This window comes from Tasmannia lanceolata, unplaced genomic scaffold (genome assembly GCF_043159265.1).
Source record: "Tasmannia lanceolata isolate RefF3 unplaced genomic scaffold, GAP_Taslan_0.1 ptg000044l, whole genome shotgun sequence".
Classification (NCBI taxonomy): Eukaryota; Viridiplantae; Streptophyta; class Magnoliopsida; order Canellales; family Winteraceae; genus Tasmannia; species Tasmannia lanceolata.
This window is the reverse complement of record NW_027518721.1, coordinates 23288282-23312153: the sequence shown is the minus strand read 5'-3', so window position 1 is coordinate 23312153 and position 23872 is coordinate 23288282. Positions and strand designations below refer to the sequence as shown.

Here is a 23872-nt window from a genome sequence, read left to right as displayed (position 1 = left end):
TGGGGGGAGGGAGGCTAAGGTTTTTTTTCCTAACCCGGAATTTATTTGGGAACCGGGGGCGCACCTTGAATTTTATTAATAGATACAAGAGGAGTATATAAAACCTTGCCTCTAACCCGTGATACAAGAAAAATATAACAGTGAAACCCTAGCTTCCCAAAGAAAAAAAAGAGAGTCAAACATTATTTCTTACGAATATAAGGAATACACATTTGGTCGCATCTCACAGCCCAATCCCAAAAGGTGGAATACACATTTGGTCGAATCTCGCAGCTCAATCCCAAAAGGTAGAGTTGACGCCAGTATCGCAAGCATAATTAGCCAAGTTGTCTGCAACAAGATTACCTTCCCTGCAGATATGAGTGATGGAAAAATCCATAGAAGATAATATATCTTTTATTTCTTTCTGTTGGAAAGTTGCCTTATTTTCAATCTTGTTTCCCACCACGGTACTGTGGTAAAGGAAAGGCAAAATAGAGATTGCCTTTTAGGGATTTGGAAAGACCTGGAATATATGAGAGAAGGGTTTCTCTTGTAGTGAGGTCAGAAAAGTGTGGCAAGAGGCTCTCGATTTTTCTCTCTTGTTGTGTGTCAGCTGCACAAGAGAGTGGGCTGCAAAGTATGTGTGTGTGTATGAGAGAGAGAGAGAGAGAGAGAGAGAGAGAGAGTTTTCTTGGGGTTTTCTCTTGGGCCTTTTTCTCTTGTATGATATTGGGTTGAGAGAAGCAATGAAAGGGTTGAGGGTTTTGGGTTTTGTGATTAAATCCATTGTAATCCTTGTATTTTGTTTTTCTCACAGTGGAAGATCGTGTTTCTCGCCCGTGGGGTAGGCTTGGCCGAACCATGTATAATCTTGGCGTTCATGTTGTGGCTTGCTTGGTTTATTTTACTTTCCGTTTAATTTGTGCACGATTGGATCGTTTTGCCTGGTGGATTTTCTCTACACTTTCAATATATAATGAATGTGCCATGGGGATCTTTTTTTACTTCTAATGAGAGAGAGGCCAAGTTGAAATAGTGTAAACAAAGTGAGGTGAGAATTTTTTTCAAGGAACTACAATGAAGATTTGGTGCTTTGGAGGACCTGACTTGCAACCCTAATTTAAACCATGAACACTAAAGCTAATTTTGAAACCAATAATCAATTTTGCAATATGGTTTCAAAACAATGCGAGCAATGATAGAATGAAGGGCGCCCTTGCAAAAACCACCTTCAAGGGCACTCTTATTGGTTGATTCACTGCAAAGTGTATTTATGGCGGCGCCGAAAAAAGTGGAAAGGTGTCGACTCTGCAGAAATCAACCGATAGGGGTGCCCTTGAAGCTGATTTTTGCAAGGGCGCCCTTCATTCCATCATTCCTCCAACAAATGCATTTGATTACCTCACTAGTTATCACTGATTGCATTAGAAGGTAGTAAGTAGTTTCAACAAAGACGGGCTCCTACAATGAAAGAACAAGATTTCTTGCACGTTTGGCACGTGTAAGGTTTAAATTATGTTGATGACATAGGTGAGACAACATGCTCCATCTACACGTATTGCATCACGTGAGAAGTAAAAAGCTAGAGAAAAAAGGGACCTTTTTCACACGGTACAAAAGAAGAGAGAATCCAAGACTCCCATGCCCCAATTTCAAACAGATGTGGTGAAAAATAAAAGAATACAGTGGGGCCCAATTTAACCCGCCTCACTTTTCTCTTCACACGATCTACACTCGGCACATAATTAAAAGAGAAAAGATCGGAAAAGTTGCCACCTGTTCATGTTATAAGGGGGGCGAATATGTACTGCAAGGGGCGAAAATATCATGGCCCAAATAAAATTAGGAAAAGAATCCCTCCATACCCAGATTTTATTTCTATCCTCTCAGGTATTTCCCGATCCCCACCTTCTCCTTTTCATTAGAGTCTCATCTAATTTCTGCGAAACCCTAACCCTAACAAAGGGGGAAAAACCATCTCCCAAACCCTAATCTAGCTAATCCGATCATCACGTTCTTGGATCCGTTCCATTTTTTTGTCACGAAACCCTAATTAGAGCTGTTTTTTGAGAGAATCGGATCGGAAATGGTAGAAAATTCCAGGATCCAAAGATAATGTTCAGATTTAGAAAGGGATTTTCTGATTGCATGGACGAAGAATGCCTGAATTGCGAAGCGGAGTACGCAGAGGCCGTGCTCCGGTCGTAGATCTGAAGCGAAAGCCGAGAACTCGAGGGGGTGCCGCGAAGAAATCGGAGCCAAAGGTTGGGAATTGCATTAGGACTAGGGCTGCTGTTGCGAAGGAGACTGCGGCCGTGAAACCGAGGACGAGATTGGGAGTGAGGAGGAATCAAGAGGCTAAGGTTGAAGATAATAAAGTTGTTGTTGTTGTTGAATCTGGTTCTGATAAGGTTAGGGTTTTAGAAGGAGAAGAGGTTAGGGTTGAAGAGAAAGAAAAGATGGCTGATGATAGTGGTGGTTTGAGCGCGAATAAGGTGGCTGGTCAGGAAGAAGAGGGGAACACTGCTCCTTTTCCTGAAAAAGTAAGATCATTTTCTTTGGTCTTTATGTATATTTTTTCTAAATTTGTTTTTGTTGGGTGCTTATCTGTTGTTTTTCTTTTAAGATTATTGCAGTATTGGGTTCCATTTTTTCTTTGGGGGAGATAATTTTCTTTGGATGAATGGTGTTGATTTATTCGTGCTTATATTTTCTATCAAGTGGCCATGGAATTATCTTGTTTTGGGTGTTTGATTTTCACTAGTTTTCATGTTTGATCTGTGGAATAATCTAGTTTGATTGTCGCAGTTTATTGCTTTTTGTTAATTGAACGGCATCAGTTGGTATTTATCTGTTGTTCTTTTAAGATTATTGCAGTTTTTTTCATTGATATATAGATTCTATTTTTTTTTGTCTGGGAAAGGTAATTTTCTTTGGGCAATTAGTGTTAATTTGTTTTCACTGGTTTTCATGTTTGATCTGCTAGATAATCTAGTATCGTCTCCCATCTGTTGTTCTTTTAAGATTATTGTAGTTTTTTTTTTTCATTGATATTAGGTTTCGTTTTTTCTTTGGGGAAGATAATTTTCTTTGGACAACTGGTGTTGATTTATTTGTACTCTTATATTTTTGTATCAAGTGCCCATGGAATAATCTTGTTTTGGGTGTTTGATTTTCACTAGTTTCATGTTTGATCTGCGAAATAATCTAGTTTGATCGTCACATTTTATTGCTTCTTGTCAATCGAACAGCATCAGTTGGTATTTCAAAGTAGTCTCATCTCTTCTTTTCATTGCCATTCAGGTTCAGGTAGGGGGATCTCCTATGTACAAGATCGATCGCAAGCTGGGTAAAGGCGGGTTTGGTCAGGTTTTTGTTGGTCGTCGTGTGACCGGTGGGAGTGAACGTACAACAGGCCCTGGGGCTTTGGAGGTATTCACTTGTTTGATATATTCTTTGGATGGGTTTCTATCAGTTTATTATTTTGTTCCTTAATTGGTTGCGAATTCCTGCCACAGGTTGCTCTAAAATTCGAGCACAGAACCAGCAAAGGCTGTAACTATGGTCCCCCATATGAATGGCAAGTTTATAAGTACGTCTTTTCCTGGCAGAGATCATTAATCTTTTATTTTTCTATTTATTTTTGGTTTCTACTCTCTTGTTATGTTGAAATCTGTTGTCTCCTTTTGATTAGCACTCTCGGGGGCAGTCACGGGGTGCCTAGGGTACACTATAAAGGGCGGCAAGGAGACTATTATGTGATGGTATGGTTTTTTTTTTCCCGATCTCTTATTTATTTTCTGACTCCATTTATCGGCAGTTCTAGTTTTGCTACGCCATAATTTTTTTGGTTGTTCTGGATCTTCTTGCATTTGGTTGTGTGGTTTTTTGTTCAAAATTAAACCACTATTAGTTATTTTAGTGAGTAACCTTTTGTATGACGTTTTGTGGATCACTTTCTTTATATTTATCTGCAGGTTATGGATATGTTAGGTCCAAGTTTGTGGGATGCATGGAATTCTTCTGGTCAATCGTGAGTATTTTTCCAATTCCAACAGTGTTTGAACATTGAAGATCAAGTTTTTTTCTAGTTATTCTGCTCTGTGTTTTGACATTTATAATGTCAATGACGGCTGATTGGAGGAACTTCTTCTCACTTGTAACTCTTTGCGCTAAGATTGTAATCCATTATGTAGATTGTAATCCATTATGTGCAGGGATCTATAGTAAAGGTTTCTTGAAATCTTATTTCATGTACTCATCCTTATTTCTTTAAAATCCTAAATTTTGTAGTTGGTGCAGTCCAGGGGAAGAGAAATAGAAGAAAGGGGAGAAGAAGAGAAGTAGAAGAGAAGAAGAGAAGAAGAGAAGAAGAAGAGAAGAAGAGGGGATAAAGGGAAAGAAGGGGAAAGGAAGAGGAAGAGAAAATTAGAGGGGAAAATTTCAATCAATCTTATTCCAAAAACTAATCTGTCTAATACACGAGCCCCATATACGTAGGGAATAGAAATAAAAATCCCTACAAACTAAATAACATGGAAAAAATAAAAATCCCTAAAAACTAAATAACATGAAAAATAAAATCCCTAAAAGTCCTATTGGGCAAATACGCCACTTATTGGGACCCACGCGCCTACGATCCTCATCAGTAGTTCTTTCTATTCCTTTTCTTTGTTTATTTTTATCTTCATCTCACTGTTTTTTGATTTAGCATTCATTTTTGTGATGGATTGACTTTTATCAAAAAATTTAAGGCTCTGTCTGGTTGTACGTAGTTGCCTTGTTGTGTAGTGGTGAATTAGAACTGAAGTAATCAATAACAATGAAGTAGTCTCCTCGTAGAGTAGCGGAGGGTGGTGTTTGATTGTCAACTGAAGTAGTTTCCTCGCGCAAAGTGTCATTACCAAAATAAGAGGGTAGTGGAGGTGTCATTTCCATTATGCATGTGTGTGTGTACATTCTTCAAGTTGTTTGATGGGTGGCAAAAGTCATGCCACATGGGCAGGCAAGGGAGAGACGAGGCAAGTAGTCTCCTAGTAGTTCAAACTCTATCAAAACATGCAATCATATACCACTAGTAGGTGACATGGCACCCCAAGACCAACCAAAGCACCTAGTAAACTCTCAATGGCTGAAGTATTTTTTGTTCATTATTAAGCATATCTCAAGTAATGTGCCTTTGCTTACAAGTAACTTCTATGGCAATTATATGGGTTCTGAAGGCAAACGTGAAGGTCCGAAGCTTTTTGATAATTAGCGTATAGTGTGATGGGTCATTTTGCTTCTGTTATTTGTTTTTTTTTTTAAATTAAGAAGCAATTGTACAAAGGTGACATGCTGAGTTGAGGGCATATGTGTTCTTAGGCAAGATCATACGTGGTAGTTTCCTTCATTATTAGTGTAAATATATTAATTAATAAACTTTTTATGATTTTTGAGCAGATGTTGGTGTATCCATGACTCCATGAGTGCCACATGTCACTTTCTGTTGGTTTTGCATGTTTGAACTCTGAGTTCTGACATTTTTATTGCTTTAGAAAATATTTTGGATTACAAATTTGTGGCTAGAATAGCACGATCACATGGCATGACAATGGGGACTTTGATCATCGCTTGGTGCTATCACTGTATTCTTTAATCATATCTGAATGCCATGGCTTGCCAAGTTGCCATAGCTCATGCCGTGGTGTTGTGCTTTAGACACCCGTCTCAAGTTAATGTTCAAGTACTTCAGAGTTCAGATCCACATGGGCCCTACCAAGCGGACTTAAATGCCTCATACCTTCTTCGTTTTTTATTGAACGACTTTTTAAATTGGTACCAGGTCCTAATTGCAGTGGTAGGAAAAATGTTCCTTTTTTTAGTTGACATTGATTTTTATGTGCTACATTTTGTTATGAAAATGGGAATCTCAAATTATGTTCAGGAATTTTATCAATTGCTATCTTGGTATTTAGAGTTTTGAACTTTGTTTCTTCACTGATTTGGGCTGTATAAATCTGCAGGATGTCCTCAGAAATGGTAGCTTGTATTGCTGTTGAGTCTATCTCAATTTTAGAGAAGATGCACTCCAGAGGGTAAGTCCTCGACTTATGTCTCCTATCACTGTATATTTTGTCAAGGAAATATTTCATAGGAAATGATTTGGGGTAACCTCTGGCTGCACGCCTTGCATGCACTAGACCTCCTATGTGGCCTCACCCACATGCATGGGTGTCACCCCGTCCCTCCTCTTTTTCTCTATGCGGTGTCTCATATTATATTGACGCGTTCTCAGAGAAATTTGCTATTCTGTTGGCATACATTTTACATTCCTCTTTTTAACATTATGCCTTTGTCTGTGATATTAGCTATGTCCACGGAGATGTGAAGCCGGAGAACTTTCTACTCGGGCAGCCAGCCACCGCACAAGAAAAGAAGTTATATCTTGTCGACCTAGGATTAGGTGATGCAACTTTACCAGCTATTATTTCATTCTCTTCTGAAAGATATCCCATATTCTTTCCACCATCTCTCTCTCTCTCTAGTTCTTTTTTTAAGTAATTCTATTTAAACTATCATGCAGCTACAAGATGGAAAGACGGTGCTAGTGGTCAGCATGTTGAATACGACCAACGCCCAGATGTGTTCAGGTAAGCTGACATTTTCTACGTATTGAAATGTGGCGTGTAATACAAAATGCAAATTTGGAATCTCTTGCTATAGCTTTCTGAGGGGCCCATTTGATTGCTGTAGAGGAACTGTTCGGTATGCCAGCGTCCATGCTCACTTGGGAAGAACTGCAAGTAGAAGAGATGATCTGGAATCTCTTGCATACACACTTATCTTTCTTCACCGAGGAAGGTTACCTTGGCAAGGATATCAGGTAAAATTATGCTTGCTAATGCAAATGCTGAGTTTCAATATTACATTTCCAGAGGATTTATGGATGCTCATATTTATTCTCTTGTCAGGGTGACAACAAATCCTTTCTAGTTTGCAAGAAAAAGATGGCAACATCTCCTGAAATGTTGTGTTGCTTCTGCCCTCCGCCGTTTAAGCAATTTCTTGAGGTCGTGGTGAACATGAAATTTGACGAGGAGCCTAATTATTCTAAGCTAATATCACTGTTTGAGGGTTTAATCGGACCCAATCCAGCTATTAGGCCTATTAATACTGATGGCGCTCAGAAGGTAATAGTTGTTGGTCATATTTGTGCATTTAACGTTCTACATTCATAGTATTTCTTCTTCGGCATCCGTGATGGTTATTTTGTCTTGGAACTGTTTGGTTTTCTAGATAATCTATCAAGTGGGTCAAAAACGAGGTAGGTTGACCATTGAGGAAGAAGATGATGGACAACCAAAAAAGAAGGTCCGATTAGGAGTTCCTGCTACGCAGTGGATCTCGGTTTACAATGCCAGGCTCCCAATGAAACAGAGGTATGATTGTCAGCTGTTTCTTTGGTATCAGTCTTTGTATACAATGTGGATCAGTTGTTTTTTGTGTTGATTATGGGGTTCCATTTGTAAAATAAAATAAAATAACAACCATCAATTACATAAAATCTGAAAATTCTGCTATAAACTGATCAGCTAGATGTTCGAAGAATATTTGATTTTATTTAATCTAACTTAACTTGGTTTGAAGATTTTTTATTTTATTTTATCTAACATATCTTTCTTTTTTGATTTTCTATTCACTGAGATGATGCTATATGCCTATATCTAGAATACTAGTAGTATTCGCTATCATGTTTGCAAGTAATATTTGCTGCTGTAGAATGAGATGTTTGTTGAGTCTTATTGGCGTGTCTCTAGGTAATTGTTTTGGATTGGTGTGACCCCACTTTTCCAAAAAAACGAAAAAGAAAGAAGTCTGACCCACTATGTAATTTAGAGCCTATAAAAAGTTTTTCCGTTTTTCTATTTGTTGGTTTCAATTAAGAGAAGACGAGTTGGTGCCAGAAGATTGAAATGTATATTCTTAATTGTCAAATGATATGAAGCACACTTGTTTTATGATTGTCGCAAACAGCCACATTGATGTTGGTCACATGTACTGAAATGGGGACATTTTGTCATTTTATAAAATTTAGAGTATTTATGACATGGAAAAATAGTTATTAATTTGGTGTATGCCACATGACATACTCCAACAATGAAGCCTTCCCTGTTGGAGAATCCAATGGAATGTTTAGCTCATCCAAATCAAGTTTCTTTGGTGAAATGAGAGTATGTCACGTGGCACTATAGTTGAGTTTTCCATTTGAGAAAGGATAAAATCCTATCAGATTGCGACTCTTTTCTAATCACTGGTGTTGACTTAAGTGCAAGGGCGGAGTTGGCATGTTGAATAGTGTCTGGGACCTCTGGGTTACACTTACTCTTGCCAGTACATGTCACAGTCAGGCCTAAACAGCAGTATCTCGTGTTCATGAGACGTGAGGATTGAAGGGGGTGGTAGAAGGGGTACAATTTTTTTCTTTTTCCTTTTTATCTTGTGTGTATTTGGAGACTTATGCACAACCATGCCCACAGCCATATTAACTTGCCATGCCACTAATTTCTTTGCTATGTTCCTTCAGATTCTCCAATTCAATTATGAATCATGACTAATGGCACAGCTGATGTTTGATGGAGTAGTTGTGAAGCAACAGTTTTAACTTTAATGCATAGAACTGGTCAACTTTGAAGTTTAGATATCTCTATTGGAGTGGATTGCGCAAAGAAGCGGGAATCTTCCCCTACATTGGGGAATCACGATTCCCGGAACTCGATTCCGAATCGGGATTCTCGGATCTTCCCCAAAAAGTGGGAATCGTGCTTCCCCAAAATGGGAATCCCGCTTCCCCAAAATGGGAATCCCGCTTCCCCAACAATGGGAATCATGCTTCCCCAACAATGGGAATCCCGCTTCCCCAACAATGGGAATCATGCTTCCCCAACAATGGGAACATGCTTCCCCGTCGCTTCCCATCGTTTTAATTTTATGGGAATCACAAAAAATGGGAAACACGCATCCTCGGTGCGCTTCCCCGGCGCTTCCCTTCGTGATTCTCCGACGCTTCCCCCGACCCTTCACGCTTCCCGCTCCCCACCATCCCGGGACCATTCGATTCCCGCTCTGGCAACCTTGGGATTGTGTTCTTTGCTCGTTTATGCGGAGGATTTTGACATTAATGATTAATAGGAAGGCTAATTGTCGTTAATGATTAACATGATTTGAGATAATGAAGGTTACCCGGAAATGAGAATTCTTGTTCTTTTTTGTGCTGGCCGGACTAGTAGATAAAGAGAGAAAGAATTTTGACGTTCATCTTCGTCGGTTCTTCCAATCCAGTCATTCGTAGAGACGAGAAAAGGAAATGCGAATGAATTGATTTGATTTTTCAAATCCTTGCTCTTTGGAACTTGCTCATGAAGTGGTTCGATCATTGTGGGCTTTGCTATTGAAAATTGCCCTTCTCTAGCTAGTATTTCCATTTTCACTTAACAACGGCTTTAGATGACTCAAAATAGTTTTTCATTAATAACAGTTTAGAATAGGCATTTGTATGAATTCCAATCTTTTTTTTAGCAATAGTGACTCATTCTTTAGTGAACAAGGCTTCAATGTTTCTGTAAACCATGTATTGAAATCCATACCTCTTTCCTTTGCCCATGATTACCATCGTTGGCAGCTCTAGATAATGCAGTGTTGGGTTTCTATGGACATTCTCTTTCAGAAAAAAAGTGAATAATTGTGGTCATGATACATATCGAACTTTCAATGGATCTCTTATTGGCAAGAGGATATGAGCAAATAGCAACCCCTTCTTTAGAAAAAGGAAATCTCAGTACAGCTTGCATCTTTATTTAGTTGAACTCTCTTCACTATGAGTAGGGTGTGAATGAAATGAATGGAATATGACTGAATTCCAGTGTCTGTAGTTCAATGGAGTTGCAAAAGGTCATTGATTGTGAATGTTATCATCTGGGAAGTAGTTCTCTTGATCTTTAGATCTTCTATGGCCTAGCCAACGCTATTACTTAGGGAAGGGAAGCGTGCTTGGATTGATATGATTTTCTTGAATTAGTTCACAAGTGCTTGAAATTTGAAGAAATATGGACATTTTTTCGGTTAATGGTGTTAATGATACTATTTATTTTTCTATTGGAATCACGATTCAAATTCCTTCTTTGTTTTGCAACATAAATCTGACCTTTCCAAAAAAAAAGAGGGTTTCTTCATGAGCTTATGTATAAAATCATTCGATGCCTCAAGGAAGGTACAGATTTCCAAAGCTTGTGTTTATTTTTTAAGCAAACTACAGAATAGAAACTAGTTTATATCCATCATAAGCTGTTTTGTTTGTGCATGCTTATCTTTTGAGCGCTCTTGTTATTTACTTATTATTTGCTTAAGGCATGGGATAAATGACTAATATAATAGAGATCATTTTCCTCTGTATGCATTGAAATTAAGTTATTCAGTATTACATTTCCGTTGCTGTGACTATGTCCATTGACAAAGGCACTCTTTTCAATTGCAATCAGGTACCATTATAACGTGGCTGACTCTCGTTTGGCACAACACGTGGAAAGAGGAAATGAAGATGATCTACTTATAAGTTGTGTAGCATCTTGTACCAATCTTTGGGCACTCATTATGGATGCTGGAACTGGTTTCACATCCCAAGTTTATGAACTGTCCCCATACTTCTTACACAAGGTGCGACTTCAAAATTCCAACTTAATTTAGTGCCCTTTAGTAGTCAGTTTCGTTATAGCTTTACCAATGTCGGTATCTCAAAAATATTCTCAAAAATATAGGAGTGGATTATGGAGCAATGGGAAAAAAACTACTACATTAGTTCTATATCTGGTGCTAACAATGGAAGCTCCCTTGTGGTGATGTCTAAAGGTTAGTCTCTTTTACTTGCATGCCTGCTGTCTATTATTCTTACCATTAATGAACTTCATTCTGATGTTACTTGACATGGAAATTTTGCCACATGTATTCAAACATTAAGCCATTCTCTAATTTGTAATTGCCATATGGATTGGAAATTTGCATGTTTTTATTTCGCTATTAATACAATTTTCCTTTTCTCAAAAAAAAGAAAGAAAAAGATTTACACTAAATATGAAAAAAAGTAATCAAATTCCATTTTTATCTACATAGCTGAAAATAAGTTTCACCTCAAACTCTTTGTACATTATAAAAGCTTTGTCGCACATCCTTGTTTTCGAAGAAATCCTGTTTCTCTGGTAGGTTCACAAGGTGTAAACTTCACTTTTGGATGGTCCCTGATCTGCATTTCTCATGGTAGGAGCATATCTATGTGAAAATTCTACCACTTTTGTGAAAATCCAAACAAGTTTGCAATGTGCTCATTGGGATTTTAAGGCTTGTTATCAGATCATCAAGATGTCCAAATTCTTTGGGGCCATATGGTTCTTTGGGGCCATATGTTTGGACTTTAGGAGAAAATCATGGGTTTATTGGATTTTATGTTAGGCTATTGGGGGGAGATATGGAAAGATATAATGGATTGAAAGCCCTTTATGTTGGAAGGGAAACCCAGTCTAGAAACAATGATTAAGCTTTTCACCCTCACTCTCACTTGCTAGGAAAAGGAAAGAAAAAGAAGAAAGTGATGGGGGGCCATCAATTGTGAAAGCCAAGAATAAGAGGCATGAGTTTTGAAGATTCAAGAAGTGCTAAATGTCACAGGGTGACAATTTATTCTGGCTATATAGACACATATTAGATTTATTTTGGCATATTATATTGAAGATTCAATTTTATAGATTTATGGGATTTTGCTAAGATTGACAATTTTGTACCTTATGTTCTATAAAATTATGCTATTTACCTTTTTTTAAAAAATTTCTATTGGAGTTGGACTCTAAGCTTTTTGCCTTATGCATTTTCACTTGAAAACAATTGCACGGCTTCCAATATTGCTCAATGTTAATGAACATTGTGCTTGTTCCAAATCAAGTCATTTTTCTTAATGATCATTTTAAGTCTTATTCTTGAAATTTATGTGCATGTTGTGGTTTTTATTTTGCAATATGGATTTTTTCTTATATTTAGTCTTTTTTCCATCGCATAATCTATCTAGATTTCTTCTTTAATAATCTCCAAGTTGCAATGAAAATTCCTGCAGGCACCCAATATACCCAACAATCCTACAAAGTTAGTGATTCTTTTCCCTTCAAATGGATAAACAAAAAGTGGCGAGAAGGATTTCATGTGACTTCAATGGCGACTGCTGGAAGCCGATGGGGTGTTGTTATGTCCCGCAATGCAGGCTTTAGTGACCAGGTTAGATTTCAGTTCTCATATCATTGTCAACTTGTTGGCAGCGGCAGCATCTTAAAACATGCCATCTGAAATTATATCATTTTCGCTCATATACTATACCTTTTATCTGATACTATGACTAGCTATATAAACCTCTCTTTTCCCATAGGTTGTGGAACTTGATTTTCTGTATCCAAGTGAGGGCATCCACAGACGTTGGGACAGTGGCTACCGAATCACGGCAGCAGCTGCTACTTGGGATCAGGCTGCTCTTATCCTGAGTGTACCCAAACGAAAACCCGGGGATGAAACGCAGGAGACCTTGCGTACTTCTGCATTCCCGAGTACTCATGTCAAGGTGAGAATGACTTTCTGATCAGGTCATCTTATTTATAGTTACTGACAATTCAAAGTTCACAATTTCTATATTGAAAATTAACTTGGTTAGAGGGAACTAAATTTGGAACCTTGACTCTATTATACCATGATTTTATGTAATTACCTATTGACGTTTTTTGATGGTGTGCAGGAAAAATGGTCGAAGAATCTCTATCTTGCTTCTGTGTGCTATGGGCGCACTATGTCTTGAAGCAGATTGTTGTTGGCACGGGGTAGAGATTCAAAGGATTGTGGGGAATTTCGCAGTAGCAATGGCTGCTTTGTTGTATTTTGAAGGAGGATTGCTGAGGGAGGGAAGAAAAAAAAAACCCCAAGGAAGGTTGTTAGATTTTATTTCTATTTTTTTCATCTGTTAATTGTATATTGTTGTTGGAGGAATTGGTGCTTGAAGCTTTCTTGGCAGTGTCAAGAGAACAGAGAGTTGTACTCCTATGTAGTATATATTTTATATACTAGGAGAGCTCCAACTATGATATTTATGGAGTGAAAGATGATAGACACACCAATAGGCTTTCTTACTGTATTTCCTTGGTGTTTGCAACTTTACATTCGTTTTGGATTTTAAGTTGGAGAATGAAGATGGATAGTCAAAATTTAAAGTATTTGAAAAAAGATCTTACCAAAGAGAAGGAATTAGGGTTCTCTTTGTTTTAAAGTGAAATTATTTTTGAAAAGAAAAATAAAAACTCTTTATGTGTCAACGTATAGGATTAATTTTCTACAGAAAGTAAATAGATGACACCGAACTAAGCATTTCACTGGAGAGCCTGTATTAGCTCAATTATACGATAAATTAAATAATTATTTTGATTTAAAGACATGCATGGCCTCATACATGAGATACTACTCTATAACATCTTAGAGATTAAGCAAAAATAAAATCGCAATATTTTTTGCAGAAACCAAACTTTATTCATAGAGCTTAAGCAAAATAAAATCACAGCTATTCAACATATCTATATAAAAATGATTGAAAGACCACACCAATATGTCATACTTTTGCCTGTCAAGTAAAAGACCACATCATATAGCTAAGTTAAGAAGGCTTTAGTCTTTGGCTACGTATATTGAATATGATTTCTTATGCAAGTGTGCATGTTCTTGATTGATATTGACTGTGTTGGTGTATGCGAGGGTCAATATTCATAGTATGATATTGACTCCTAGTTCGGATCTACCATATGCACTATGTGCCAGTTGGACTTTATAGTCACAGTTTTTGCATCAGGACATAGTGCGTGTTTGGCGTACCGTTTAAAACGCCGTTTGGCGTTTGAAACACCGTTTTGGGGCCAAACGGCCGTTTGGGAGTGTTTGGGTGCGCAGCCTCCGTTTGAAACGCCGTTTGAAACACCGTTTTGAACCCTCAAAACGGTGTTTTGCAAACGGAGGGGGAGAGGTCCGTTTGCAAAACGCCGTTTTGAACGGAGTTTTGGGTTTTGGGTTTTTACATGTTTACCCTCACCAAACCCATTTTTACACCTTTGTTTTTTTGGAAGAGCTTACATTACACCGTACAAAATCTCTGATTATGATTAATTTGGAAGGATATTATCATAAATTGGAAGGATATTATCAAAAGGTGGGTCCCACTTTTTAAAGATATGATAGTGGGACCCACTAGTCCGCTACCCTACCCATCACCATGTGAGAAACTTGTCTGTTTTTTCCTGAATTGAAAATGATTTCCCACCTCCTCTTTAGCATACCCTATCCCTTTTGTTTTGTATTTTTTTGGCAATGATGTTTAATTTTAGTAGTGTTTGAATGAGATCCTAATGACCTTTTAATATTTGGCCTAATGAGAGAGTAGTTGAGTTACATTGAGGCCAACCAAACAATGCCCTTTTTGGTCATTTTACCACTAAAACTCTGTTTTGTGGCATTTGCAACCAAACACACAATACCTCCGTTTGCAGTTTAATATGCCGTTTTGATCTGGCCAACCAAACATGAAAACGCCGTTTGGCAAAACACCGTTTTGAACCAAAACACCGTTTTGCAAAACGGTGTTTTAAACGCTATTTCAAACGGTACGCCAAACACACCCATAGTGTTGTCCAAGTGAGGATGCAACAGTTAACATTCATTTGAGACGAAGTATTTTGCATGATTACTAATGTATGAGACTTTTTCTAGACCGTCAAAGGAAAATAACGGATCAAGCCACAGTATCACCCTACGCAGTATTTTCGAGGGTGTAATCCTGTACGAGATCGTTGGGATTCGTCTTCCTACGAGTTAGTAGGCAGGTTCCGTTGGCTACGTAGTCTAGCAGTACTAGTTTCACTACACTAGGCATCAGGCGCAATTAAAATCACAGTTACAGATTTACATATATTGCCAATTATTTTGTTTTTATTAATTGGTATTATGATTTCAGTGTAGACATTTTCCTAACCACCCGGTCTTGTTTTCAATACCTCTCGGAGAAAACGGCAATAAGCAAAGGCTATTGATATTGTCACTAGCCTGTTTTGATGATTGCACTAACTCATCTTGTCTTTTACTGTTAAACAGCTCTCAAAAGCTAATTTAAAAAAGAAAACAAAAACTAGCTGAGTTTGTGCAATTTTTAAAACTAGTTGAGCTTGTGCAATCCATGAATAGGTAACATTTTCTTCCATACTTCTCCTTAAATTCCGCTTATATCCTATGATCTCTTTACCTGCTACGTTATTTTTTCCATCGGAATTCCCGAATTCAGCTGAGGGTATTCTTGGTATTCAATAGAACCATTACCCCTGCACAAAAAAACAAAGCTTGCCTCTTTTGAAATCCAATCAAATCTCCAACTTTTATTTCCCTCTTTATTCAGTCTGCTATGTTATTTTTCCCCGTCGGATTCCTGATTTGAGTTGAGGGTATTCTCGGTATTCAGTCGGATCATTATCATTTCCTTATTTTTATTATGTAAATGCATTTTCACTAGTTTTTAAAATGAGAAAAGTGTTTCTAGTCTGCCGATTAGAGATCATTCTCTAGTCCGGCGACCAAAAACACTTGGGTCCTACATTTTTTGTGGTGATCTAAAGCATTCATTTGATAGGCCCCATCATAGATAGGGTGTCCACAAAAAATAGCTTTATAGGATCATCTTAACCCTTCCATTCGTGGAGCTAAAAAATGGACAGATTTGTGCCGATTTATAGCCGTCAATTTTAAGCTCTACAAATCACAGGGTTGGGATGATCCTATGGAGTTGATTTTTTGTGGACACCTTCTCTATGTCAGGGTCCATCAAATGAATGCTTTGCATCACCCAAATAACACTTGGGTCCTACATTTTTTGTGCTGATCTAAAGCATTCATTTGATAGGCCCCATCATAGATAGGGTGTCCACAAAAAATAGCTTTATAGGATCATCTTAACCCTTCCATTCGTGGAGCTAAAAAATGGACAGATTTGTGCCGATTTATAGCCGTCCATTTTAAGCTCTACAAATCACAGGGTTGGAATGATCCTATGGAGTTGATTTTTTGTGGACACCTTCTCTATGTCAGGGTCCATCAAATGAATGCTTTGCATCACCCAAATAACACTTGGGTCCTACATTTTTTGTAGTGATCTAAAGCATTCATCTGATAGGCCCACATTATTTGGATGATTTTTTGGTAGTGTTTGGAATTGGGTAGGGGCCCACATTATTTGGATGATCCAAAGCGTTCATTTGATGGGTCTTGACATAGATATGGTGTGCCCAAAAAATCAGCTCCATCGGATCATCCTAACCCTTCAATCTATGGACGAACCTTCAGCTGAGGGGGCAAACCTTAAACAAATTGAAACTACAGGGGTGTATTTGTCACGTTTTAAACTATAGGGGTAGAAGTGGATGTGTCAGAAACTAGAGGGGGTGTAAATGTAATTATCCCAAAGTTAAAAGTGAAAACCCACGCACCCACTGTTACTGTATGTGAGTGTAATTTCTGCTTCTATGAGTTGAGTTGATTCAAGTGTTTGATTCAGCATTGTTTGATTGTAATTACAACATTGTTTGATTACATCATTGTTTGATTCAAGTGTGATGTGAGTGTAATTACATCATTGTTTGATTCAAGTGTAATGTGAGTGTAATTTCTGCTTCTATGAGTTGAGTTGCCTTGCCAAACAAGAATTTTCCTTAAAAATTTGCGTCAACGTGAAAAAACCAGACCCGACCTGAACCGACCCGAGATTTATCATGGGTAGGACCGGGTTTGGGAATCGTGGGTTTTCCGAAAAAAAACCCGACCCGAGATATTTCTCAGGTAGGGTTGGGTTCTCCAAAACCCGACCCGCCCGACCCGAGTTGCAGCCCTACATATATGTGTAGGAACCGTTTTCTCATTAAGGAAATTGTATAAATTTGGTGGGAAATCTTTTAGATTGAAAAATAATATGGTTGGACAATGTTGACCATCCAATTATTATATATTTTCTCCCTTTCTTAATGCAGCTTTATTATTCAGTGACATTATCAAAACAAGCTTGAGGATATCATTTCCCGTTTTCTGCAAGTGGAACTGAAAATCAAATCCGAAACCAACGTGGAAAAGGGAGAGAAATGGGGTTTGCTTCCCACCTTTCTTCTTCGCCCCCTTTCCTTATCCCAAGTCTCACTCTCTCCAAAAACAACGGCTCAAATGGAACCAGTAGCAGTTTCAGAAACAGTGAGTTTCGTTTTTACTTTCTGAAACCCATTTAGGGTTTCTATTTATTTACATTTCCAATTAAAGACAAGGAGATAAAAGAATCCTTTGAATTAAAATCCATTGTAGAGGAATTCTACGAATTCTCTATTTTCCTGTCTCTCCTCTCTTGACTATTTGGCCCAAGTTATTATTTTCAGGATTATAAAATCCAGGTTTTAGCTTATAAAATCCAGGTATTAGCTTGTAAAACTCAGGTTTAGCTACCTTAATTATAAAACCCATATATCCAAACGGGCCCCTTAGAGTTTTTTTTTTACATGTTAATGCTTTGAATTGAAGTAGTAAGCTTAAAGTTTGTGATATAATTATCTAATGACAGATGAAATTCAGTTGCAAATTACTGAGAAATTTGATGTTTCCTTTCAAATTGTTAGAATATGTTAGATTTGTGAGATTTGATTTGATGAAGGAGCTAAATCAAGCAACTAGGCTAAATGGGGGTAATTAGGTTAGATTGTGTTATTTGCTTATGTTGTGGGTAGTTTTAATGTAGTAGTTATGTAGATAATGGTATGTAGTTTAGGGTGGTGGGGTTAGTTATTTGTGATGTGTCTTGTTAGTGGGTAAGTGTGCTTGTAATCGAGGTTTAAAATTTCGGTTTCGGTACCGGTTTCGGACCCTGAAATTTTGAAATTTTGACCGAAATTTCGAAATCTCGGTCGAAATCCGGTACCACAAAGAAAATGGTATTTTATTCAATATTAAATTTCGGCCGAAATTACCGAAATTTCGGTATAATATTAAAATATTAATAAAAAAACTGGTATTTTGTGTGAAATTTCTGAAAAAAACGAAATTTTGACCGAAATTCCGAAATTTCTGCCGAAATAGATGATCGTTTCGGTTTTTGGTGGTTTCGGTGTTGGTCGGATTTCGGTCGAAATTTAAAACCATGCTTGTAATGTGGCACTCTCTCTTGCTTGTATTTATGTACTAGTAATCCAATGAAATAAAAGAAGAAAAGAATTCTACAGCAAAGGAAACTTTGTAGGAGAGTCATGGTTCCTCTCACTTTGAGCCATTAGGAGGTCCGGTTGCCTCGAATCAACCTCTCTTCCCCCTCTTCTCTATTTTCCTTTTGTTTATTTCCGTTACGGTCGATTAGGCACGTAACAGATTGTTAGAATATGCTAGATTTGTGAGATTAGATTTGATCAATATTAGTGCATTTCTTTTGATTTTATCACAAATTTGTTGAATTTTAAAGGCATGACATGCTTTCTATCTTTGTCTAATTCTAGCAGAATTCCTTTTTTTTTTCTTTTTTTTGTTACAAGCTCTAAAACATTGAAACATCCTTCATTTACTTGAACACCAATTCAACAAACGGCTTCTCGCCTTTGCTGCTTTTGACATTGAATTCTAGCTCTGTTCTTTTCGAAAACTTCTTTCAAATGTGCTTACTTGATAAATGATATGAGTCCACTATCTGATAGGTTGGTGTTCTTCATGTTCCATGGGAAAATGCTATTAATTTATAAAGTCTCTTGCTTCCTATTATTTGGTGGGTGCTATTTATAATCTTTGTTGGGAAATCTATAAGATTGTGCTAAATGTGACCTAAGTGAAGATTTATGAATCATTAAGTGCAGCCAGCCCTTTGTACAGGGAAACTAAGCCCAAAGTGGTATTGCTACTTCCATAAATGAGAAAATCTTATACATTTTGCGACATGGGGAACTTTTTTGTTATTTTCAAAATAAAAGTGTTTTTGAAAATGATTTTTGAATAGTGCGATTAAATTGAGAAACGATTTTCATTACCGATTTGAATCGTATTATATAGTCATTATGAAGATGTTGTAACACAGATAAAGATTTTAGTTTAGAGAATCATTGTGGGCATTGCGTACAAGTCGAGAAAGGATTTTGGAGTTGTTTTGTTGCTTTGAATTCTAATATGTGGAGTAGCTGAAATTCCGGATTAGTTTTGTGTTTTTGATTCTCGTAACGAATGAATAATGTTGCTCAGAGTGGACTATGTCCTCTTGTCATGCTGAAAGCCAGTTAGAAAAATTATTTTGCAAGTGGAATTGATGCAGAATTTTGCTATATCTTGAGTTATATACCTGATGATATATTTTATCTTTTTCCAATGTAGGTTACATAGCCTAGCTAAGAAAAGGATTGTAGGTAACCTTGAATATGAGTGCTATTGCTTTTATGCTATTTGAATACTAAATTGCTAATGCTTGGACATAGTCTTATTGCCAAAATATTTTTAATACATGGGCATAATAATTTTCAACTGTAAGTTTCAGATGTCTTGTGAGTTTTATAGCTTTCAGACCATGGAAGGATTTTTCTACTTGAGCATCATCAAAGAATTAAGAAGAAATTTTTTCTGAATTTTCTCTGATGCTGCTGTTGTTTTACACTTTTTACTATTAACTGTTCTAGTAACATTGCTGAGACCCTCATTCTTGTAATGGGCTAATGTGTTTTATTGTGTACTCCTTGAAAATGGCAGTCAACTCCAAGTCTGTTGGACTTCATGTTAAATCCAGTTTAGAAGATGAAAGCTGCACACCCAAAGATCCTGATCGTTCGCCAGAAACACTAAAGATGAAGGTACATATGAGAATATGATAGATGGTCTGGTTTTTGTCTGTATGCTATCTGAACTTAAAAAATTTCTTTTTGTGATAGCATTTTTTGTACTCTTTTATGCCATGGAAATTTTCTAAAGGATTCATTAGCCGACCCCAATTAGTTTCGGACAAAGGCTTAATTGAGTTGAGTTGAGTTGTCAGTAACCTTGTACCCATAAAATTTTTATAAACGAGTCTTATGGAATCAGCTACCTAAGCAACAATTGTCGGCGTCGCTCAGAATTCAAACCAAGACTATTCAAATGAGTACAGGTACTTGTATCTCACATTTACAAATTCCAAGAAATGGTTTATATAAGCAATTTTTAGTTGCTTTTAATCTTCTCGAGCTATCCATTATTGGTTAAAGAATATATAAAAGGGTAGAGATTGAACAAATTGTCCGTATTGTACAAAACATAACATGATTAAATATCCAGTAATGCTAAATAATGAATGGTATCTAGTATAAAATTTTTGTTATATCAATTGAATTTGCATTGAATAGCTGGAGTGGACTGATATTTGTTCTTCATCTTCTCATGACAAACAACTGCTCTCTCTATTCTCTTGTTTGTAAGTTTGATTACATTCTTGTGTTCACTAAATTCTTGATGAAGCATACCTTTATGACCAGTGATCTACTTTTTCCATTGCAGGAACCTCAATTAATAACTTCACGACGGTGGTGTATTTGTACGACTCTAGCTCTAATAAGTGCTTCTGGCACTTTGCTTTCGAAACCTAAGGGGATTGCTTTGGAAATGATGGATGGTTCCCCTGGAAATGTGTGTCGGAATTGTAGGGGTAGTGGTGCTATAATCTGTAAGTATGAATTATACTTCTTTATTCTCTTTGGTGGTTGCTTCATGTGACATTTCACTGTTCATCTTTTCACTATTGTTTGTAAGGCTTAAAATCTCCAAGCTATTTGCTTTATGTGACTGGGAATCTTCCTTTTTCTCATGATGATCTGAATTGCTTCTTCGACAACTCTGATCTTTTCTTGTCCGTTGCTGGAAATTTCGTTTCCATGAATCGAAAGTATATTCATAACATGGAACCTCGTAGTGTGCAGTTTCATCTGGGAGAGCAATTTGCAATGGGTTTTGGGAGGGGAGCATATGAGTTTGGAATTTGACTGACACTTCCAAAGTTACAGTTACAGAAATCGACTTTTTTTGGGAAAATTCATGAAAAAATTTATTTTCTTGTTTTAGATTTTTAAAGGTAAAGTATAAAAAAATTATGAGTAATTCATCATTTCACATATTTAAATTATAACATTTTTTTTTAAAAAATCGTTAAAAAGTCATGTTTAAAAATCAAGTTTCGTCTTGAAATAACAAATAGTATGGGCGACTATCAGAGGTAATGAATGCCTTTTAATGTCATGGAAGGGAGTGGAATAGTGCTATTGTGTTCTTATAAAACATTTACTGCATTGACCGGTTGATTTATATTTGCTGCATTGTAGTTTAGATTGTATATCTTTTCTAGCTGAGACTGCTTTCCGTTTCACATACTTTGGTATATAATGAAAACCTAGACAAGGGCATGGAATCTCTCCCCTTCCATTTATTAAGTTAAATATACTCATAATGTTTTATCTGGTCCATAAAATGTTCACTTGCTTTTGATTCAGGTGACATGTGCGGCGGTACAGGAAAATGGAAAGCTCTCAACAGAAAACGGGCAAAAGATGTTTACGAGTTTACAGAGTGTCCGAATTGTTATGGTATGTTACAGAGGAGCTTGATAACTGTCTTTTATATTTTCCTACCTTGTCCTCGAATCCGATATGTCCTTTTAAGTGGCTAGATAGATATCCTCTCCTTTTTAGTATGGAATCCCTAGAATCACGACTTTTGAATAAAAAATACGGGGTTTGTTTCTCCCACCGCTTGTAATGATCGCTTAAAGCACTCCAGATCCTTCTTAATGGCCTCGTTCTCAGCAAAAAGCCTAGCAGCTGCATTCTGCCAATGCTGGGCCTGCAATAGCACCAGAAGAAAAGCGGTAGAAATTCGAAATAATTTTTTTTTTGAAAGATGACAAATATATTCATACTATGAAATTGACATTGGGGAGGAGAGGTCCCTACTTGCATTACTGGCCAGGAGCATACTCCTAGACCACAAGAAACTAGAATAAAACTAAAACATCTTCTTCTGGGTCCCATCAGAATGGATTTAACCATCCGATCATTCCGTTTACATTCCAAAAAAATAACATCCAAGCAAAAGAACCATCGTGCTTCCAAAATTTCACGTGCAAGAACCTCTCTTCACAAATCTCCTCAAAGACGAGCAAGGATCAAACAAATAAAATACCTCTCTTCACAAATCTGCTCAAAACCTGCCTTCTCAAGCATTGGATTCAACTGATCTTCCTCCCTCAACTATCACAGGGGTCAATAGGTTTCATTCCACTTCTGATCTCCACTGGCCCTTTTTTTGGGAGTGTTTCTAACGGTTGAAATCTTGGATAACTTCCATCACCTCTTCATGTTTATGAGAATTTCTTCAATAAGCATTAGAAAATTCATTCATGATACATTGTGGAATATTTCTGTTCTCTTGCTGCATTGTTACATATTCTCTTTTCTTATTTAAGCTCGATCATTTTAGTATTATCATCTTCTATATGCTAGTCTAGATTTGTTGAGTAGCCATGGTGTGCTATAGTTGTGGCAACCGGGAACATTACACATCATAGGGAACCCGGACGTGCTCAGCTGGCTTCACCTAGTTTTACTGGTCTCCATTTATTTTGAGGGTTTGCCTCTCCATGTGCAGAATTTTGAATTCTGAATGAAATGTACTAGAAACTAGCCTTTATCTCGCCGATTGTCCTTATCCTGACTCCTGTTGGTCAGGGATTACATCGCCTCACCCCATTCCTCAATGAGGGAGAGCAGCCGGAGCTCTATGAACCCAATTCTAAGATAGAGAACTTTTGAGTCATTGTTTAATATCTATAAATCTAGACCTCTTTAGTTCCCATTGCCAGTAGCCATAATACTACGTAAGGTAGAGGACCTGCTCAGTGAAACTTTTTTTTTGTTTTTGAAAAGTAACAATTTTATTAATGAACTATAATCGGATTACATCAAGGGGACAAGATGTCCCGCTGTACAGCAACTGCAGTTAGCTTCTTCCCCACCCACTGATGTAGTCTATACTTTGTGTAGTCTGAAATCACTGATGGGACCTATAACAATCAAGCGAGTTTTGGATCGTTGTCAGTAGGGTCCCATTGTACCAACAAATGGATGTGTTTCCATTTTGTTAAACACGGATATTATTTAAATTTTGTTTTATGTATTGTTTTACCAACTTCGCGACTTAAAACTTTATTTGAGAAATGCCGCTTCCCCACTTAAGGGATGCATGATTGTGATCTATAAAGAAGCGTTTCTGTGCTGCCCATGTCGTTTCTTGGAGGTAACATTGAAATCCTATAAGTATAATGATTGTTTTAATTTCCAATTTATTTTAATTTTAAATTTTCCTCATTGCGATGCAGGTCGAGGGAAACTGGTTTGCCCGGTTTGTCTAGGAACTGGTTTGCCGAATAACAAGGGGCTTCTTCGGAGGCCCGATGCACGTAAATTGCTGGACAAGATGTACAATGGTCGCCTCGTGCCGAGCTCTTAAATATCCTGTTTTGGGTTATTCATAGAGTCACCATTGTCACTTTTACTCAATGGTGTAGTAAAAAGCAAGAGTATGGTTTCAGGTCGAGCTCTGTGTCTTACAGTGCAAGGGTAGCATTATTTTGGAGAGGAGTGTTGTGTTTATTCCTTGACAAAGTAGGAGCTGATCTTCACACCTCCTTGTTTCTGTATCATAGGCTCCTACTATTTAGGGCCCTCTTTGAATAAGATTATTTTAATTTTAATTTAAATCATGCTCATGAAAAGTAGAGTGG

General features: G+C 37.3%; 2 protein-coding genes across 2 annotated transcripts; both read left to right on the top strand.

Annotated features, from left to right (window-relative positions):
• Positions 1–1862: 1862 nt before the first annotated feature.
• LOC143863237 (casein kinase 1-like protein HD16) lies at positions 1863–13177 on the top strand. The gene is made up of 16 exons (XM_077373907.1): positions 1863–2525; positions 3286–3414; positions 3501–3574; positions 3677–3746; positions 3960–4015; positions 5988–6059; positions 6333–6427; positions 6548–6614; positions 6718–6847; positions 6936–7154; positions 7261–7403; positions 10500–10674; positions 10776–10866; positions 12119–12276; positions 12425–12613; positions 12785–13177. The coding sequence occupies exons 1-16, from the start codon at positions 2142–2144 to the stop codon at positions 12842–12844; spliced, it is 2112 nt and encodes a 703-aa protein (XP_077230022.1). The 5' UTR covers positions 1863–2141; the 3' UTR covers positions 12845–13177.
• A 3914-nt stretch (positions 13178–17091) lies between these two features.
• On the top strand, positions 17092–23848 carry EDA3 (DnaJ/Hsp40 cysteine-rich domain superfamily protein). The gene is made up of 5 exons (XM_077374720.1): positions 17092–17307; positions 19819–19919; positions 20599–20764; positions 21585–21677; positions 23468–23848. The coding sequence occupies exons 1-5, from the start codon at positions 17202–17204 to the stop codon at positions 23596–23598; spliced, it is 597 nt and encodes a 198-aa protein (XP_077230835.1). The 5' UTR covers positions 17092–17201; the 3' UTR covers positions 23599–23848.
• The last annotated feature ends 24 nt before the right edge of the window (positions 23849–23872 follow it).

Coding starts and splice junctions, on each gene's coding strand:
- LOC143863237 (XM_077373907.1), top strand. CDS start 2,142: ATGCCTGAATTGCGAAGCGGAGTACGCAGAGGCCGTGCTCCGGTCGTA. Junction 4,016..5,987: donor TGGAATTCTTCTGGTCAATC/GTGAGTATTTTT, acceptor ATAAATCTGCAG/GATGTCCTCAGAAATGGTAG. Junction 7,155..7,260: donor ATACTGATGGCGCTCAGAAG/GTAATAGTTGTT, acceptor TTGGTTTTCTAG/ATAATCTATCAAGTGGGTCA.
- EDA3 (XM_077374720.1), top strand. CDS start 17,202: ATGGGGTTTGCTTCCCACCTTTCTTCTTCGCCCCCTTTCCTTATCCCA. Junction 17,308..19,818: donor CAGTAGCAGTTTCAGAAACA/GTGAGTTTCGTT, acceptor TGAAAATGGCAG/TCAACTCCAAGTCTGTTGGA. Junction 19,920..20,598: donor CAGAAACACTAAAGATGAAG/GTACATATGAGA, acceptor TTTCCATTGCAG/GAACCTCAATTAATAACTTC.